The 20,260-nt window shown below is 48.5% G+C and overlaps 1 protein-coding gene across 1 annotated transcript in view; it reads left to right on the top strand.

Moving 5' to 3' along the window:
• Positions 1-20,260, top strand: part of LHPP (phospholysine phosphohistidine inorganic pyrophosphate phosphatase) — a 63,804-nt gene that overhangs the window by 19,254 nt on the left and 24,290 nt on the right. The window contains exon 6 of the mRNA XM_082764838.1: positions 1,954-2,045. Coding sequence (XP_082620964.1) covers positions 1,954-2,045 — 92 coding nt within the window. The remainder of the gene's footprint in view (positions 1-1,953; positions 2,046-20,260) is intronic.

Genomic DNA, 20,260 nt, shown 5'->3' with positions numbered 1-20,260 from the left:
TAAGGATAATGGGCCAGTAAATAAGGATGAAAAAGATCAAGCTCTCCATCACGTGCTGGCTTTGAAGCAGTTTGTGAGCAGGGAGCTCGAAAGGCAGCACTGCCTGTCCCACAGCCTCCTGCTGCTCTTTCCTTATGGACACGTTTTCCCGAGCTGTGCCCGTGTTCCCACGAGCCTTTCCATCTCCTCGCTCCTTCAAAGAGCTCTTCAAGTGTGATCGCAGCCGTGTTGCTCCTAGGCAGAATGAAGCCAGCGTGTGCACAGATAAAGCACTGCAAAATGAGCTGCTCCGGCGTGGAGCTGGACAAATGAGCCTTGACCTGCAGGGATGGCCTATTGCATCCCCTCGCCGGAGGGTGATGATAATCCCTCACGTGGATGGTATTTAAAAACAGCAGGAAAGATGAACTGGGTTGCTAACTGCTCTATATAATCCCGTGTGCTGTACCCGATGTGTTACACAAAGGAGGATTTGTGTTTTATCAGCCGGAGCTGTTCCAGGTATTCCTGTACACAGCACAGTTAGGTGCATGAATGCTTTCCAAATGTCCTGCTTAGATAGGGCTTTGGGCATGTTCTGAGACTTTCTCCCTGGATCTGGAAAGCTGCCACCCAGGGCAGTCCTGCCCCCATTGCCAATGGCCCTTCTGACCCTCCCCAGCCCCCAGGCAGGACGAGGACCCGTAGTAACAGACCCTAGGCTCAAAATGTACAATTTCTTTAATAAGCAACAGTTTGCTTAGCGATTCCTTGTGTCCGATGTGCAAACATGAAAATAATCAGTTATCAAAAGCCTATGGAAGGAGCAGAGCAGTTCAGGCAGGAATTCCTCCTAACATTGTGCAAGGCATACTGTTGTTGTGAAAGCCTGGCAGTAAAGTTTACGTAGTAGGGGGCTGTTCAGCAAGAGGAAAATACAGCTAATGAACGTATTTTAAACAAAATTCAACTTTGAACAATCCCATATTAAAATTTGATAGATAAACTAGATCCTGTGTTTTCAGAGCTGATGTGTTCCCCCCAGCTTTAGGTGCTGCCTCTCTTCTCTGCAGGGTACCCTGGGGTGCCTTTGGGATGTTGAAAGCCGATTTTATTTTTCTTTGTTTCTTGTTAGTTGTAGATCATGTGCTGCTTTTTTTTTTTTTTTGTCGAAATTATGAAATGAAAACCCACAACCATTTTGAAATTTGAAGAGTAAGAGCAATAACTTTCATTGCAGAATGGTAGAAAGCACTTGAAATTTTGTAGGCACAGGTGTGAATGAAGTGAGCATGCACACTACTTTTTTTTTTCAGACATGCAGCCAAATCCCCTCAGCCCAGCCGAAAAGTTTCTTCTCAGTTACCTGTTTTGGTAACCTGCTTAGCTGAGGTTGTTGGGATTTGCATAGATTTCAGGTGACCGTAACACAAACTGTGCTGTGCCTGTCCGTACCATGTCCCACAGTGCAAAAATCAATCAATCAGATGTTACACTGACAGAAGACTTCCCAAATTTTTGTGACTACCTGAAAATGAGTTACATGTTATGGTGATCACAAGTTTTTGACTAGCTTTTAAAATATCAATTTTAAGGAAACTTTTTAAAAAGGTACAATCCAAACAGTTTACATTAAGGCTAACATAAATGCATGACTAGGAACATAATAGGGATAACTTTACAAAAATCAACGTTTTGTCTGAATTGTGTGCCAAATCACTTTGGTTTTTGTGATGGATTACAAATTGTACGGGTGTATACTGCACTAGTGTATTGCTCAAGGAGCTATAGCATGAGTTATAGTCAAGGTAGGCTGACTTCTAATCAATATGATGACAATATTATCTTGTTTAATTTGTCTGATGGCAGCATTAAACATCAAATCAAGCTGTTTATTATGTCAAAGGAATGTGAAGCATGGCAGAAATAAAATTGACTTGACACCAGTTTTTCTGTATTTCATTGCTTTGACAGGCCATCATGATTGGAGATGATATTGTGAGTGATGTCGGAGGTGCCCAGCAGTGCGGGATGAGAGCTGTGCAAGTGCGGACAGGGAAGTACAGGTCAGTGCACGCTCTACACTCTGTGATCCACCAGGTTAACCATGGAAAGAGGGAAAATGACTGTAGGCAATGATTTTTGCACTTTCCTTTTTGCTGAACTACACGGTGCTCTTAATTTTCATACAATTCATTCATTTCTAAAAGAAAAGGAGGTGTGGTTTGGAACCTGGTACACCTGCTGAATAGCGCTTCAAAATGAATGCACGAGACCTGATTTTTTTTCCATGCCTTTTCCAGATCTTTTCCTGTTGGTGGTAGACATTTGCCATTAACGTACACTTCCATTTGTTGACTGAACGACTACTTCCCTGGGCAGCCATTAGGCTTGGGTGGATGCTGACATTTTCATTTGCAAAATGCGTTTTGAGAGAAGACTCTGTATGAAAGTGGCAGCATGAGAGAGGCTTGTTTTCTTTGATCTTTTCAAGAAATATTTTCTGCTTAATTACTGCTATAATTATGTATCACATTTCGTGCATTGAGCTAGTGTGTTTCGTTGGGTTTTGCTTTTTTTTTACTACCATGTGTAAGTGTTGTACACTTGATATCAGATGCGTCTGAAACTTGTAGCAGAGTCAAGATGTAAAATTAGACATCCACTCAGTGATCTCTGTGGGTCATCTCTCACAGCTTTCTGAAGGACTCCATATGTCTCCTATTTTCTCTAGATACACATTCAGCTCTGAGAAGTCTGGAATGTGAAAGCTGTTTCTCTGCTTCCCATCTTAAACAGAGTGGGTTTCTGCAGGCTTGCTCACCTTGGCCTTTCAAACCTCTCTGTGTGCAGGTGGCTGCATGATCCTGTGCGTTCATTGACCAAAGAGCTATCAATAGCTGCTCCTTGTAGCTCTTGATAGCTGACCTGAGTGCACTTACAAACATGGCACACGCCAGGGGTGCCCAGTGGAAAATTAAGCCACTATCTGCTGCGCAGGAAAGATAAGGCTTGAAGTTGGCTCAAGGTGACTCCAAATGCAATGCAGACATCGCTCCGTACGTTTAACATTTGGACTGCATAACACTCAAAATCTCCTTTTAGCCATACCTCTTTGCAGTAGGCATGGTTCAGTAACAGCATTTGTAATCTGACATCATTTATATTTGTAGTTTTTCTTCATTTTCAGATATTAAGACTGTAAAATAACAATTTTGGGGGAGAGATACAACAAGTGGGAATGGTGCTTGCAATAGGCTGTCTGAAATGCTGTTTTGTTAGTTATCAAGTGGTTTTTCTCTCTCAATTTTACCTTATGTAAGTTAGTAAAATAATTCCCATGGACCGGTAAGTGATGATTTGGGGGAAAGAAAGTATATGGTTTGTGCTGTTGGGGTTATTTATCTGTGATCTGTGTAATCCCATTAACTGCCTAAAGGAAAGAATTAGGATTCAGCACTTGGTTTTTCTCTGATTTCGATCACCAGACAGCATTCTGTGACTCCACGTCTTAATGTCGCACAGATACGAGTATCAGTGAAGGAGCTATCTCTGAAAACAGAGGTAAATTCGGCTCTTGCTGCTCAGCAAACATCTCCTGTGACATACGGGGCCCACTGTAAAAATAAGGCACAGGTGATGCTGCGCCGAAAGCTCTCAGGCAGTTGGCACACATCTTTGTGTATAGATATGAACATGCACACACACACACAAATGTATATAATCGTATGTTTGAAAAGCCTTTTCTCGTATCAAGCTTCAGCCATAATTTCAAATCTGAAAGGAGGTCACAGCTGTTACAGATGAGGAAAAAAAAAAAAAGATTATTTTCCATTGTTAAATGTCCTGTTTCAATGCTCAATTGCCGGTATCCAAAATATTACCATGTGGCAATGAAATACAGGTGAGTGTCTCAAAATTGAGCATGTGGTGCCAGTCCTATTGTTACCAATTTTGAGTAAGATAAAATATTTTTTTTTCCCAAGAGGCTAGAGATGTGTATGTTTTTAAGAGCGATTCATTTAGCATACGTGGGAAATTAAAAGACACAGTGAGTATTGAAAGAGACTGAAAAAAAGCATATGGATAAAAGTCGATAGAAGAAATTAAAATTAACAGAAAATATAATTATTTCATGACTGGTTTTAAGTCTGATGTTGGTACGTAGGTCCTGCCTTGTATTTCTTGCTGACACAGAGGTGTGCACTGCGCTCAAGTACCTCTGGATGGCACTGTTAGTACAATTACTCCAGTAGTAGCTACAACTACAGGCTGGAGCTCAGGCTGTTTTTGCAACAATTTGGGGGATAACTCGTGCATGTCGTTCTGTAGGTCCAAGGGATTCTGTTGTAAGCCTCCATTCTCATCTAGATGATGACCCTGGCTGGCAGAGTGTCATCTGTGGTGCGTTTGGGGCAGCGTGCCTTATTGCAGGAGTCGCTGCAGCTGCTACCAACATCCGTGAGATCTGCTGCCCGCCAAGGGTTACACACCGTAGCACAAAAGATGACGTGCACCAAGGCTTCCTGTAAAGTTTGTTGTATTTCAAAGTGGCTGCAGTGCTTGTGTGCAGGTTACAGGCTGCAGAGTAACTCTCTGCGTTTTTTTGGTGGGAATAAGCTAAAAGAAGAGGTCCTCTTTGTCCTGAAAGCCTTGCAGGTGAGCTGAGGTCCAGAAGGGGTGTGCGTGGAGAGCTGGTGTAGCTGCAGTGCTGCCTCCTTCCCTGTGCTCTCAGACTTTTGGCTGGAGCTGGGCTCTGCAAGGGCTTGGTGCTGGCTACTCCCAGGGTGAGATGCAAGTGTGGAGTAAGCTGGTGCAAAAACATTCAATTTAACACCACCTTACACCAGAGGTCCTGAAAATTAACACCTTTTTCTCTCATTTTTTGGATCTTAAAGTTTAGTAAAATTAGTGTAGTCAATTCCTTTTATTTTGACAAGGTTTGGCGTCTTCTCACTTCTGCATCTGCACTTGTTCCTCTCCTCAGAAGCACCCGATCTTCCAGCAGGACATAAGCGTTGAACTCTTCCTCAGTAGCCAAACCAGGCATGGAGTACACTAGCCCATAAAAAGCAGTAAATCATGGAATAAAACCTCTTTTGTCACGAGTCAGGACAGTAATGGAAAGGTGTCGGGGTAAGGTGGCGTTTTGAGTTGATCTCAGCCAGCAGGGTTCTCCAACATGGGGTGAGTAGTTTGCTTAGCCAAATGCAGCCTTTTTTAGGTGTGTACAGTCCAGATGGCACGTCGGATCTGGTCTGGGGGTGTCACCACCCTCAGTCACCCCTTCCTGCCACACTGTGCACATCAGGGCTGTGCTGCGAGCTCCTGTGGACCGAGAGGAGGCAGCGTTAGGTTTTCCAGCGCTGGGAAACGTGGTGCTAATTGAGATGTTTCTGTGCACACCTGTGTGGAGCACCTTCGTAGCCAACATCTTTCCGATCTAGGGCAGAACACGTACTCGCCTTCCTGCACAGGGTATGTGCTAATTCCACTTGCAGCTAATTGGCCTTGACATCAAACCGATAAATTCCACCATAACTATTGATCCTGCAATGCCGCCTGATGTTCTTGTTCCTCTTTGCAGTGTGCAAGTTAAAGCAGAGAAAAAATGACTTTGAGGCTCTTCCAGCTGTCTCCCTGTAAAATCAGAAACAGCTTTCAGTGCTTCAGCTTGATTTGTGACAGGGCAGGAGAATCCCACCTCTCTCCTTGCTGTTATTTACAGGGTTTGATTTATAGGCAATGAGCTCAGCAGAAAGCCTTTGCAGTGGTTACTGTGGATATCCAGAGTTTGGGCTCTTGACTGTACCAGAGTTTGTGCTGTGCACTCAAAAATAAACCAGAGGTGGTGGTGTGCATCTCTCCATGTCACCTTTCCAAGGCTGGTGTGTAGCCAGGACCCCTCACAGAAGCACCTGCTGGCCCTGCTGGCCTGTGCAACATCCCTGAGCCCTCTCATAATGCTACAGGTAAAAGATAGAGCAGGGATAAAAGGGGCCCGGGACAGCTGCCATCTCCTGCTCGCTCTGCCACTGCTCTCTGGGAGAACTGGGTCAGGTTACTTCACGTTGCCCTTCTTCGGTTTCCCCACTTTATAATTATCCACTGAGAATAATTGTCCTGACTTTAGTAAGAAAGTGGTTTGTGATCTGCTCCTCTTATCTGATCGAAGAAAACATACGGAATTTTAGAGCTTTAAAGGAAATCGGCTTGCCAGATGTGATCAAGACAGAAGCCGTGACAGAGGAAGATCTTTCGGGCTGACATCATCAAGTGACTAAGGATTCAGAAAAACAGGGGTGGGTCTTCATAACAACCTCCTAAATGAGGTTATTAAACGATTCTTAGAAGCGAATTTCCACCCAGGGATAAATTCACAGCTGCCACAGCCTGTAAGAGTAAATGAAAGATCACGACACCTTTCGCAAAGAAACGGGCACACCTTCCTGCTCTGCAAAGATCCTGAAATGGGAGCAGCATCCCTCCCACCCTCGCTTTCTTGTTCCCCGAATTGCTAACCACAGCCAAGATGAACGAATTTATTAGCTTGGTGTTTCGTGGCTCCTGATGGAGCATACCAGGAGTGCGGAATGAGAACTAACGCGCAGGGGCACTCCCTTCGTGCTGAAAGAGAACCAGAGGCATTTGGATGGCCTCGCAGTCCTGGTAATTAAGCCTGTTTCAAGTGCTAAATGGAAAGGTTTCCAACCTGTGTTTGCACTATAAATGGTGCGTTATAATTTATGGTGGTGTCTTAAGTAATGTTTATTAACATCTAGTGTCAGCAAGTCAGTCCTGGTGTGGTGTGATAGCTGATGGCAGCAAATCCGGAGGCATAGGCTTAGTCACCATTTATTATGTGTTCAAATCACGGTTTGTTCTGTCCACGTGAGGAGCTTCACGTGTGTATATCGGCGTCTTGACCACACTTGGGTTACTGTAATCTTTGAATCAGCTTTGGGAAGGAAGTTCGGAGTTAATGCTGCAGTTCCTTAGCATATGCTCATCTGATGGCAGCCTTAATTTTTCCCAGTCTATCATAATGTCGAGACAGAAATTACAATTTAAGACTGTGGTGCTGTAGGAGTGAATGGCCTAGGAGAAGATGTAAGTTCTTGCTGCTGTAATGGGGGGTTGTAATCCTGCCAGCCCCTTTTTATCATAGGATATAGCCAACTGCCATGCAAAATAAAGAAATTCACTGGGAATACCTTATTACTGGACTACAAGTGGTGAAACTGGAAGTAGAAGATTTTATCATTGGACTCTAAAGAGCAATCTTTGGTTGGAGTATTTCTGCTTCCTGAACTGAACGGACCAAAGGTTTGCACACAGTCAAGTCCCTGGGTGCTGTTAGAAATGCAGGTTCTACCTGAGAGAAAACACACCTGAAAAGCACAGGGGGGAGTAAGGAGCTCTGCCATGTTGTACCGAATGTGTAGCTTTAAATGTTTCTAGTCTACAAGTGAAATTATATATATATATATATTTTTTTTTTATTAGCAGGTTGACGTATCCATTGATACCCTGATAAACCTTGAGGAAGCAGATTGTGCTCAGGGCATAGCCATGCTAGGCGCTGCATGCATGCTCCTGTGCTGTCCTGAAAAAAAAGAATAAAAGGATGAAAAAAAGAATGAAAAAAGAAGTTTGTGATGTGAGTCTCAGGTTAGTGAGGCAATGTAGCATTACCCGGCAGTGTTGCCAGTTGCACTCCCTACCCAAGGACCCCTTTTTCTGCAGCAGCCCAGCTCTGATCAGCGGCTACATCGCCAACCTTTCTGCGAGGAAGCAATTTGCATCTCGCAGATCAAGATGCTAGTGACCACATCAGCTTGCGCTGCACTTTTGCTTCCCCTCTTCCTTCACATCCCCATGGTGTTCAGCAGGGGTTTCCAGCGTGTGTGTGCCTCCTGCACGGTGCCTGCTTTGCTGCAGCCACCCGTGGTGTCCCGGGGAGCTGGCAGGCCCACCTCCATCTCCTGCTAGACCCCAGCCTGATGAGCAGAGTTTACAAAATGGGACAGGAAGCAGGCTCGCGTTTATTTTTATCCTTCCTGGCCTCTTCTCGGTGCCAATGTAACGTTGCAGGAGTAAAAATTCCTCAGCAGAACTGTCATGGGAGCTGCTGGAGCGCAGCAGCATTTCCCAACACTTGTCACTCGCAGGATGCCAAGCCGTGTTATCCTGCTCAGCATTTGACAGCGGCGACGAGCACCACGCCGCTCGCTGACTGCTTTATTTCTGCACGAAAATGCTAACGAGCCCGCCGAAATGTGCTGCAAGAAGTGGCAGAGCTGGGACAGCTGCACAATTGCGGTTTCCCTCGAGGTTTCCTTTTTTAAGACGCGGGTTCCTCTTCTCTGCCTGTTTTCCTCCCGTAGCTAAATGTCATCCCGGCTGGTGGAGCCCTGCAGTAGCCCAGCGAGCGGCGCGGCAGAAGGGGAACTGCTGCGAGCAAACCAAAGCAGAGCACTCGTTTCGGAGAAAGAAGCAAACAAACAAGAAAGAAGCAGGCCAAATCAGCTGCTGATGTAACTCCCTGGAAGCAAACGATTCAGTATCTGAAATTTCATCTCCCTTCTGGCTGGGGCTCCTGCTGTAAACAGGCGCAGGAGCGGCTGCTCTGGGGCAGCACCTTGTGCCGGCGCCCTGCAAGCACAAAACAAGCAACAATTTGTGCTTCGCTGCCCTGCTGCCTGGCCTGCAGCTGCTCGGGGCTTACCTGGAGGCTAATTTACTGCCACTCATTTTCTGCTCTGCTTAGAGGTAGATAAGAGTGAGTTTAGCCAACAAACCTGAGCGGCTGGCTAGCCCCCAGCATGGTTTTCGTGCTCTGGAGATGTTTGAAGGGCTGTGTGCTCAGGCAGGGGGTCACGCAGCTGGGGGTGATCTGAGGCAGAAAGTGAGGTCCTGGAGCTGTGCAGGGGGCTCTGCTGCAGGCAGGTGGCCATTCGGCCACGGAAAAACAAGATATGGGGAGTGCCACCCTTGAGGTTGCCTCTGCTGTGCTTGGTCTAGTGGCTGCTTTTCGTGTCCTTGGGAAGACACGATGCGACTTGCCTGGAGCTAAAAATAAAGCACCCAGCGGTGCCAGCTTATAGGTCTGCAAAACTACGATGGGTCCATACACGAGAGCTTGTTTTGAAGGAAGACACGGAGTAATGTGAGAAAAGGGGGGTGGCTGAAGAGCATGGCTCCCCCTCTGCCCTCTCCAGCACCCAGCAGAGCTCGTCGGAGGAGATGAAGATAGCTCGCAGCTGACGCTGGGATGTGACTCATGTTCACACATCGCCCTGTAACTATTACGATTCTTACTTGTTTGTGGTTTTCAGTCATTGTCAACAGCGTGTACGGTTACACCTCAGCCCTGCTCACTTGCAGGTTGCTAACAGATGGGCTAATTCAGCCCGCTGGGACGGTGCTTTGCACGGGCGCAGTGTCCTGGGCAGCCCCAGACACCATTAAGCTGCGTATTATTATTTATTATAATATATATTGTTTATTTGAGCAAACGCTTTGTCTGTGAGTGTCTGTACCACACCGGGTCAGGAAATGCCACAGCCCCGGGGAGCATTTAGCTGAGGAGCTGATTCCGTGGGCTCCAATTGTACTCCTGGAGCTACAGCTCTGCTGCCTGTCCTGGCTCCTCCAGCAGGGCAAGGAGAAGCAAGGGCAAGCTCAGCACCCTCCTCAGCGCCGCGTGTTGCCGGTGTGCTGCATGGAGTCTGAAGGGGGGACTTGTGCAATGTGAGGTGAACCATGCCCTGGGAGCCTGACAGCTCCCACCACACCCCGTGGACCATCTGGGCCCAGTTCAGATCTTCCTGTGCAGTGCCCCTGGTTCCAGCCCACAGCCCCACTGCGTGCTCCTGTGCTTTCGAAGAGACACCGCTTTAAATGATGCCGTGCTTTAAAACGTAGCTTTGTAGAAAGTGACTGTATCGTGAAACTCAGGGGCTGCTGAGAGCAGGGGTGATTAGTCATGTCACAAGTCCAGGAAGGGTTTTTTCAAAGCACAAGTGCATTTGCTGTGGTAAAAGAGGACTCCCCGCATCTCTAAATGAGATGACAAATGTCATCTTTAAAGAGGAGCATTTAAAGAGGAGCATTTGCTAGAAGGTCTCAACCAGCAAGGAGAAATCAAGAGCTCTGCTGCGAGAATAAAACCAGCTCTCGTATCGCATGCAGGGCTGTCATTTCTGGCAGCTGCAGTAATGCCCCTCGGAGCCACGGGTCTGCAGTCGAGCAGCTGCCCTGCAGCAGGACGGGCATTCACTGCTGCCTTATGCCGGATATACTCCAGCTGGGAAGGTTTAAAGCTTTGCCTTCACACCGTTACTCTTAACAAAAAGTACCAGGGATCAAAGCTAAAACATTTCACCATCGAGTTACAAAGAGAGGTTGGTCTCTCAGTCACAAGTGCTTCAAATTTTCTCATAAAAACAAGTGCGACATGGAAACTGTGTCCAAGTCCTCCTCTGGAGGTACAGCACACGTTTAACCATGCAAGCACATGTTCTTGCAGCTTCTTTTGGGACTCCGAGACCAAATATTGCCCATGGTTGTGCTTTAGGCATCTTTGCTACAACAGCATGATAAATATGTAATGAGAATTTAACAGGCAGAAGGCAAACAGCTAACGGAGACGCCCGATGCAAACACCACGGGGAGCTCTCAGCAGCTGAAAGGCGCGAGGAATCAGCGGGCATCAACACAGAAAGCTGGAGGTGCCCTTGTCCAAAGAGCACAGGAGTCACCTGGCAGCACCCAGAGGGAAAATGATGGCAACTTTGGCAGGAAAACTGCCTACTACAGTTTTTACACGCTACCATTTTTAAAGAAAAAGAAAATCAGCATATAAATGAGAGGAAATGGGTTTGAGCAATTTGGATTTAGTACAACAGCAAGGTCATCGATGCTACCTGAACACAGATTTTGGTGAAATCGGTGTAGGAATCGGTAAAATCAGCGGTAGGAATCACTTGTGGGTAGGGATGGACCCAAAGATGCTTGGAATGGCCCTGGGCACCCTGTTCTAGGCGGCCCTGCTGGAGCAGATAGGACCAGATGGAGCCAGAGGTCGCTGCCAACATCTGCCAGTCTGTTCATCATGCTAAGGGCCTGAGAGGGACTTTTTTTTCCTCCTCAGTCCTATCATCTCTCCTAGAGACACTGACAAGCTGCCCAGACTCTCTCCTGATCCGTGGTCCCTATCTTCCTCCTCCACCTCCAGTCCTTTCCTTCCTCGTCGCCTCCTTCCTTCGGTTCACGGTCACAGCGAATGTGCTGCCTGATTTCCAGCTGACACGAGCCTTCAGAGCTCCCCTGCAGAAAGCAGCGTTTTGAAAGCTTTTCCAGCTTCCCCTCCAGATGAAGTCACCCTGGGCGGGTGCCAGGCCGGGTTCTGAGCGAAAATTCTTCACTTCAGGGTCAGACGCGCTCCTAATTTTAGGCCTGGTTTCAGTGGATCATCAAGTCCAACGCCTGGCTCCACACAGGCCCACCCAAAAATTCACAATATAAGACTGGGAGCACAGTCCAAATGCTTCTAAACTCCTGTCCCAGTGTGTGACCACCCTCATGGTGAAAATCCTCTTCCTGATGTCCAGCCCGAACCCCCCCTGCCTCAGCTTGACCCCGTTCCCTTGACGGGCTCTGCTGCTCCCCACTGAAGAGAGCGGCACCCGTGAGGGGAGCAAAAGGACAGTTTTTGGCTGAGGACTCCGAGGCCACCTCCCGTTCATACAAAGCGGGTACAAAGGCCTGGGTGGAAAGAAAAACCTGTCTGCATTTAAATCAGCCTAATTAACGTGGCTTTTTCCAGGAGCAGCGCTGAGCTGGCAGGCGCCCCGCGCTGCCTGCCCGGGGTGATTTGTGCAATTACCGTCCTTTGTGTTTATCTGATGGGGTTTTTCTTACAGCAGGCATTTATGGGTTGCTGCTTCTGAAGATACCCACGTACCGTACGGTATTTTACGCTTAGAAGTAGCAGAGTCTGTAAATAGCAGAGTGGAAGAAAGTTTGGTGGGGCTCTGCTGATTTACACCTGCCCGTGCTCCGGCCTGCTGGGTGCTGGGAAACAGCTTAGCAAGTGTAAAAGAAAAAAAAAATGATTTCTCCATCCATCTGGAACACATTGCGTGCATCAGGGGAAGGAGAGGCATTCGTGAGAGTGAACGCCTCATTTATCAGTGCAGGGGCTATTGAAAAGCCTGGCTGCGGCCGGGATAATTATAACCCAGATCAGTCTTCTTGGAATGGAGAAGTAACGACAACCCTAATTTTACCAAATCCTCTGAAATTTACTGTCTATTTATTTAACACCCTGGGCCCTTTCCTGTGTCAGAGAACCGGCCAGATTTATGGAGGTGCAGCTCAGTAATCTAAATACTTGGGAGTTCATCCGCGCAGGCCGGGGGCTGCTCTGGTTTTTCTCCTTGTCACCGCTCCGGGGCCGTGGGAACAGGGAGTGCAGGCGGGAGAGCAGCAGAGGCCTCGGGAGGCACCGGCCAAAAATCAGGCTCAGGCACTCAAAACTCTCTCCTGCCACTTGTTGTGCAGGCAAGAAGTACCTGGCCTTTGGAGGCAGCTTTTGCTGTGGGTGCTGAGGGGAAGGAACAAAGCTTCTCTTGTCCCTGCTTCAAGGAGTTCCCTATTTTCTCTCTTCCTGGTGTATTTTTGTTGTGTTTTGTGGTTGTGGTTGTTTTTCCTTCAAGCATGTCAGCGTGAGGAGAGGCAATGTGAAGGAAAGGAAAGGAAAGGAAAGGAAAGGAAAGGAAAGGAAAGGAAAGGAAAGGAAAGGAAAGGAAAGGAAAGGAAAGGAAAGGAAAGGAAAGGAAAGGAAAGGAAAGGAAAGGAAAGGAAAGGAAAGGAAAGGAAAGGAAAGGAAAGGAAAGGAAAGGAAAGGAAAGGAAAGGAAAGGGAGAGAGAGAGAGAGAGAGAGAGAGAGAGAAAGAAAGAAAGAAAGAAAGAAAGAAAGAAAGAAAGAAAGAAAGAAAGAAAGAAAGAAAGAAAGAAGGAAAGAAAGAAAGAAGGAAAGAAAGAAGGAAAGAAAGAAAGAAGGAAAGAAAGAAAGAAGGAAAGAAAGAAAGAAAAAGTTATCCAGCATTCATGAAGATGAAAGTGGTTAAAGGAGCAAAGCCACGGGCCTGGACGCCCTTCTGCTGCCATCATTTAATATCAGAGGAAAATGCCTGGACTAGGGTTTAATAATAGTCGCTTGTCTCTCTTGTAGCAAGTTCATAATTGCTGGGCCTGCCTGCATTTGTGGGTGTGTGAGCTCTGCTGCCTTTTGGCTGAATGTTTCCTCTTCTCTTACCACAAAAGTAGCTCTCCTTTCCCGTCCAGCATCCCTTGCTGGAGTTGGAACGCATCGCCTGGGTTTCTCACTCAACTCGAAAGCATTCGGGGGATTTTAGAGTTGTTGTAAGGACTTTAAAACACACAGACAACAAACCTGAAAGATGAAAACATGGGTCCAAAGGAGACAGAAGGAAAATTGCCTTTGGATCCTTGAGTCAGGATTTTGGTCCAAGGGGTTTGGTAGCAATGCAAGCCTTCGTGCTTCCAGACATGGGCCAAATGCTCACTAATAAAATTTAAAAGGAAATTTTCCTTCGGGGCACAAATTCTACCGTAAAATCTCCTGCATTTTACTTCTAAACCGCTGTCAGAAAGTGGACGCTGTTGAAAGGAGAGCAAAGGATTAGATCAAGCTGCCTGCCTGAATGGGGCAGTGGCTCTCGCGTGCTCCTATATGAGTATAGGACTGAGGGGGGCATTGTCACCATCAAGGCCACCAGCTCCAGAGGGAATGATGAATCGGGTGCAGCAGGGTTGCAGGAGCTCAAGGAGGGTTTGAGTGTGTACCACGAGTGTCAGAAAGCCTCCGTGCCCTGGTGGCTGAGTTGGTAACTTCACAGTCCCGTGCTCTCAGCTCCCGTGCTGCCATTCCCATCACCTTCGTGCCTCCACAGGTTTTTGTTCCCATGCAAGTGCTGAAGAATTTGGCTGAGGAATGATGTGGGGAGCCAGAGAGCCTCGTGTGGGTCCATCTGTGACTGTAGCCAGGCAGTAGCCTTACCCTGGACTCCCAGAGAACTGGACAAGGTCTTGCAAATCCCACGTCTGCCTCTTCCTTCCTGTGTGGTGCTTTTAAAGCACCGCACGCCCCGGTGACGAGAAGCAGGGGCGGTCTTGAGATCCCGACCTGGGATCGCTTTCAGCTGCAGAAAAAAAAAAAAAAAGAAAAAAAAAAAAAAAGAAAAAAAGCCGTGGCAATATTCTCATTGCTGTGCCTCGGGAGTGTTTCATGTCGTGTAAACACAGGATTTCTCAGAAGTTGCTCTAAGAGGCTGTTGGAAAATCTGGGGATGTGCATTACAGATGTTAAACAACGGGATCAGGGAGGGGGCTGGAGTAACCTCCTTGGCTTCTGCCAGCATCTTGAATTCTCCTTCCAGCTGCAGCATCCATTATTTAGCCTAAAATCACTTCTTCTGGCACCCTCCTCCCCCACTCTTGTGTACTAATAAGGCCATTCCCAGGGGCTTTCTCCCTGCCAAAGCACAGCCCGTTACCAAAAGCAGCAGGCAATTAAGAGGAAGCCCTGGAGGTTGCCATATAAAACTCACCCACTGCATCGTAACGCGGAGAGGAGTCCATCCAGGCAGATGCTTCCTGGATCAGCAGGAGCGCCTGGCTCTGGTGGGAATGGATAAAGGGCTTTGCTGCTCCCACTTGCTCCAGCTCAGCTCCCTGCTCCTGTCCCAGTGGCCATCCTTGCCTGCTGCACGATCCCATAGGGTAATTTTGCTGCTGTGGGATCAGGTAGGGGCTTTGGTGAGCTGTCACCCCCTGGTGGGTCCAGGCTGAGCCCATCCTGGCTGGTCAGCAACCTGACCCGATCCCAGGTGGCCATCTTGGTGATTTGGTGAGATCTCTGCAGAGCAAATGTGTAGGACATACATCTGCAGAAATCCTTGCAGTGCGATGGGATTCAATCAGTCCCACTCGTTTGTACAGAGAGGCAGCTCAGCCCCAGGCCCCGTGAACAGAAAACACCAGATTTGCCTTTCAACTCAGTCAAGCCCTCCCCTTACTCACCCTTACTTGGGCGTATTTATTGTTCCCTCTGAAACCTGTGGGCTCTGCTGTCTGCCCAAGCTGCGTACGGGCAATAAAGAGGGATAAAGACCAACCTGGGCAGTAGGTGTGCCTGTTGGGAGATAGGACCAAAAGAGAAACGTGAGGATGTGTTGGTAGCTGAGGCATCTCCTCTGTGTTGTTCAGCTCGCTGTCCTTACAAATAACGCGGGAATTTTGTGTAATTGCAGGAGACCTGAAAAAAAAAAAAAAAGTTTATTCTCTTGGTTTATTTGTTCCAAGTTCTTCATTTCTTGGCATTGCGGCTCATTTTGTTTGCCATCGGTGTTACTGCTTCCCCTGGGTAGCTCGTTTCCCCTCTTTTAGTTTCGGTGTCTTTCGTAGAGTGAGAGGAGGAGGAGGAAAGGAGCCCTCCCGACAGCTCAGCGCCGTGACTGCCAAACACTAAGAGGACTCGGGGAGGAGCAGCACCAGGGGCACGGTGTGCTCTGCACCACGGCCAGGCTGTCTCAGGGAGAAACCAGGGCAGTGTCTGCAGAAAGCCACGTGGCTGCCGTGCCATCAGGCCAGTTTCCGAAGATAGGCTGGGAGAAATGTCCTCTGTGCTTTCCAAGCCAGTGCTGACTCCGCAGCCAGAGCCAGAACATGCTACGGGGTTGGGATGCTTGGCAGGCCTCTCCTATCTGCAAATCGTAATGACTGGGACAGAGGAAAAAAAGCTGAACTAGGTCAGTCTTGATCTTATCTGCTGGGATCCTTAAAAAAACAGCACAAGGATACAACCGCCCTCACCCCTGGAGATTAAAAGTGGCCATTAACGCCTTCCGAAAATAGCTGGCACGATAAAAACCACCCCGGTGTCGTCTCCCTGCCTTGCAGGGTGTTTGCATGAAGTATCCTCCGCTAATGTGGGTATTGAAACCAGTGCTGGGGCTGCTGTGGTGTGGGGCATACAGCAACCACGCTGGGGGTGCAACAGTGTCAGCATCAAAAAACCTGAAATAAGCAGATAAATCGCTCTTGCTTTTCCTGTAGTAAGTTTCTGTGGTGCACTGAAACTCAAGGATGTGGGAGGAGAACCCTGGCAGCACCACGAGGTGGCTTGATGAAGGCTGGTCGGTCCTCAGGGGAAGATCCCAGGATCTCAGACACACTCAGAGCTCACTTCTCTTGTCATTCACGGGGCAACAGCTCCGTTGTGTCTGGTTTCAGAAAGTAATGCCCTAAAGGACTGCTCTGTCTCTCCTCTCCCTTCCTAGCATGACCATAACCTCGAACCTTACACCTCTTAAACCTTACGCCAGGTCTCCCTCTTCCTCCCCCTCCTTCCCCATGGCACTGCTCCTTCCTTGGGCTCCTCCTTTCACCCTCTCCTTCTGGACACCCTCAGCCTCACGAGACCAGCGTGTCCCCTTGTGCAGAGCTGCGCTGGGCCCCCAAATTTCTGGCGGTGCCTTCGGAAAGCTGAGGGAGATGGAGAGCCCTGCTCCACCTGCAGCTCCTGCCGCCTGCATTCCCCAGCCCACAGCCATGGTGCTGCTTCTCCAGCGGAGCCACACGTCCCGGGCCACGTCCCAGCCTTGGAGCCACCTTCCCAGTAGATGGCATCAAAGACAGCGAGTTCCCCACCACCAGCATGTGGTGCTGCTCCAGCCAGCTGGGAGCGAGCCGCCTGGGGAATGATAGCACTGCAAGGGGAATAGGCCTCTTCCATTCCCCTTTCAAACATTAAAGTAGCTCTGAACTGGAGAAACGCGTATTTATTTTCTTCAGCTGGTTTGAACTCAAATCAGGACCTCAAAATAAGACAGCTGCGCATTGCTTTTCTTCTGCCTCAGCTTTCAGTGACGTGCCCCACGTCTAATTCCAGTTCTGCTCGTGGCGTTCAAATGTCACGATTCAATCCTAATTGAAGACATGGCACCTTTTTCTTTTTTTCCTTATAAAACCCTGCACGTCTCTGGTAGGTCAACAGCCTACTGGGTGTGGAAGAAATCCCTCTTCTCCACTTGGACATGGAGGAATTCCTCAGATCAGCAGGTTTGGCTCATCAGGAGGCTCCCCTGGCGCCCGTCCTTCGCGCATTTGATCACCACCTGACAATTATTCCTGGTCTCCCTGGGAGTGTTCCCACAATCAGGTTCCCTGAGTCAGCACAAAGGCGGTCAGGAGGAGTTGGTGGGTCCGCAGCGGGGTTTGGGAGTCAGGAACATGCATGTCGATTTTATTTTTATATTTAAATCCTAGAGACTTTTCAATGTAACATACCGTGCCCTTGGGAAGCGCATTTAAGCCGCATCCCAGTGCTTGCAAGAGACATAGCAAGATTGTACGGACCTGCTTTCAATGGAAAGGAAAGAGCTGGAATTTCTTCCTGCTGGCTCCGTTTTCTGCTCCACTGGTAAATTCAAAGAAAAATCCACCTCCCTTGCTTTGCTAGGCCATGCATGGCATATGCACCTCGGGTCTGACTCTTCGTCCTCACACCCTGGAGGTAACCGTGGCCTGGGGGGCAGCAGGCAGGATTGGGCTGGCTGCACGATGCTGCGTACCGAAATTGTCTTGTCCAAGCAGACAGGATTAGAGAGGGAGAGCAAGAGTCTTTTGACACCATATGGAAAAATTAACGTTCAGATGGCTTAAGCTGTTGCGTGCTCAGTTTCAGCCTGAATATTCATATGCTCCCGGCTTTGAAGAACTGCCTAGCCCCAGAAGAAATCTTTTTTTATAATTATTTTGTTCCAATTACTCTGGAAGTGCGTATCAAATAACATCCTTCAGTACCGAGTGAGTGAGTTCAGCGACCGCAGAGGTCCTGCGTGCCTTTCGTGGCAGGAACATGTGCTCACAGAGAGGGAAGGATCCTGAACGTGATTTTAGAGATTTCCCCAGCCGTGTAATGTGTAGAAGAGGGCTGCCAACCAGAAACAGAGCCTGAGCAGATCCCAATGGGCTGTCTGTGTGTGCAGATCCTGGTTTGGTGCAGCTGGAAGAAGAGCACAGGGCCTGTGCAGTGCTGGAATTGAGCACACTGACTGCCTGCTAGGAGATTATTTCCAGTAGCACAATGGTGGTACATACCTAGCTGGCATAACGGCGTGAAAAAAATAGGAATTAAGCCCTATCCAGATTTGGTGGTGGTGTTTTGTGCCCCAGTAGGTACCCTGACCTCTCCTGCACAAGCCCGTGCCTGGTGTGCTCTGTTGAACTTTAATTTGCTCTGCCTGTGGCAGCCAGGACGACAGGATGAACTTCCAGCAGAAGCCTGGGGCAGTGGCTCTGTTGGAGCCAGCGGGATTGTGCCAGTTTACACCCTTGGGGGATCTGTCCCTCAGCCTGTATTGTGCGAGCATCAGCACTTCCAGCCTGTGCTAGCACCCGAACGCAGGAGCTACCCAGCAGGTCTGCTGAGCTCCTGCCATCTTTTATCTTCCTAACAGCAATTCTGATAGCAAATCCTTCAAAACCAGGTCCCAGCTTCCATTGCTTTTTTTTTTCCCCCCACACCATTGCTGTGAGGAGCACGCACCAGGGAGGGAACCATTTGCACTCACCATTTGCCTGTGTTGAGGCAGGCTCTGCCTGCCCCCTGCTAGCACTCGAAGCAGCCCCGCACCCTGATCACGTCTCCGCAGCCGCCTTGGAGGCAGAAAGACTCCAAGTTTTTTTTTTTCTTTACTGCAGACAATTCGTGAAAAGCGTACGGCAGCTTCTGGAGTTCGTGTCTTTTGAAAGGACTTTCATTTATGTTAATGGACGGCCAAAAGAAAATGTTCTTTTCTTCCCTGTAGACCTGCGGTCTTTGAAGTAGCACTCAGCTGAATGGCACGGATCGAAAGAAAAGGCTCCGTGGGTACCTAAGTCTGGTCTCTGGCTGAAATCTGGGATTCACTTTTGCGGCTGAAGGTTTTGCTGTGAAAGGCAGTGAAATTGCAGGACACTTTTCTAACCTGAGGACTTTTATTTGAGGAGCCTTGGAGCGTGATGCTGCTGAATACAGAATCGCTCCATCTCAGCTGTTTTCCTTTCCTCGGGTTATTAAAAACCCTTGTGAGGGGCTGTCCTGGCAGGCTGTGGGAGCAGGAGCACACAGCAGTGAGGAGGGGGGTCACATCAAAGCTCACTCTGGAAAGCAGTGCCAGGACTTTGGTGGTGTTTTTTTTTTTTTTGCTTTAATTGGAACTGAACTGTCAGTATTTCAAAAACAGTTTTGAACCTGGACCAAAGCAAAGGCAAAGAAGTACTTAATGATTATTGGGTGAGAGCAGCGCTTTGGCTAAAGGCAAACACCACCTGCCAGGGAAATGGTGCGATGGCTTGGGTTGGGTTTTGTTGTGTTGTGTTGGGGGGTGGGTTGTGTTGTGTTGTGTTGGGTTGGGTTGGGTTGAGTTGGGTTGAGTTGGGTTGGGTTGAGTTGGGTTGGGTTGGATTGGGTTGGGTTGGGTTGGATTGGATTGGGTTGGGTTGAGTTGAGTTGAGTTGAGTTGAGTTGAGTTGAGTTGAGTTGAATTGAGTTGAGTTGAGTTGGGTTGGGTTGGATTGGGTTGGGTTGGGTTGGGTTGGGTTGGGTTGGGTTGGGTTGGGTTGGGTTGGGTTGGGTTGGGTTGGTTAGCTTTGGTTTGGTTTGGTTAGGTTGGAAAGAAGCAAGAAGTATGGGGACAGTTGGTGGCACGGGGGCTCAGCACCCACTGCAGGCGGTGGGCATGGAGCTTGGTGCCCCGGCACAGCCCCGATGGCTCTGCACCCCTCATCCCAGTGGGGCCAGCATCGTGCTCACCCGCAGCAGGACCTCCTCCTGCATTAACTCTTATGGAGCCAAGGATTCACAAAGCTTGACCGTGTTCTCCAGCTGTGAAGGTCCTGCAGCACTGCCCGGAGCTGCAGTGCCAGGGAGGAGCAATTCCCTCATGGGGAAGAACGGTGGGAGCTGCCCCATGGCTAAATTTCTCCTGTGCCCTATTCCCTGGGAATGAGGTGGGCAGAGCTTGAGCAACAGGCATATTATGGGAAGAAAAGGGGATAAGAATGAAGTAAGCTGGAAAAACCCACAGCCTGATGGTTCCCAAGGAGGGATCAGATAGCGATCAGAGAGCCTGGGACCATTCGAGTGTTATCTGTTGTTGTTGCAGGGGCTGAAAAGCTGAGAAAAGTGCTTGAAACGGGAGATTGG

The sequence above is a fragment of the Aythya marila genome (genome assembly GCF_965140915.1).
Source record: "Aythya marila genome assembly, chromosome: 7".
In the NCBI taxonomy this organism is placed as follows: Eukaryota; Metazoa; Chordata; class Aves; order Anseriformes; family Anatidae; genus Aythya; species Aythya marila.
Note: the sequence above shows the minus strand (reverse complement) of the source record. Positions and strands in the feature narration are given on the sequence as shown.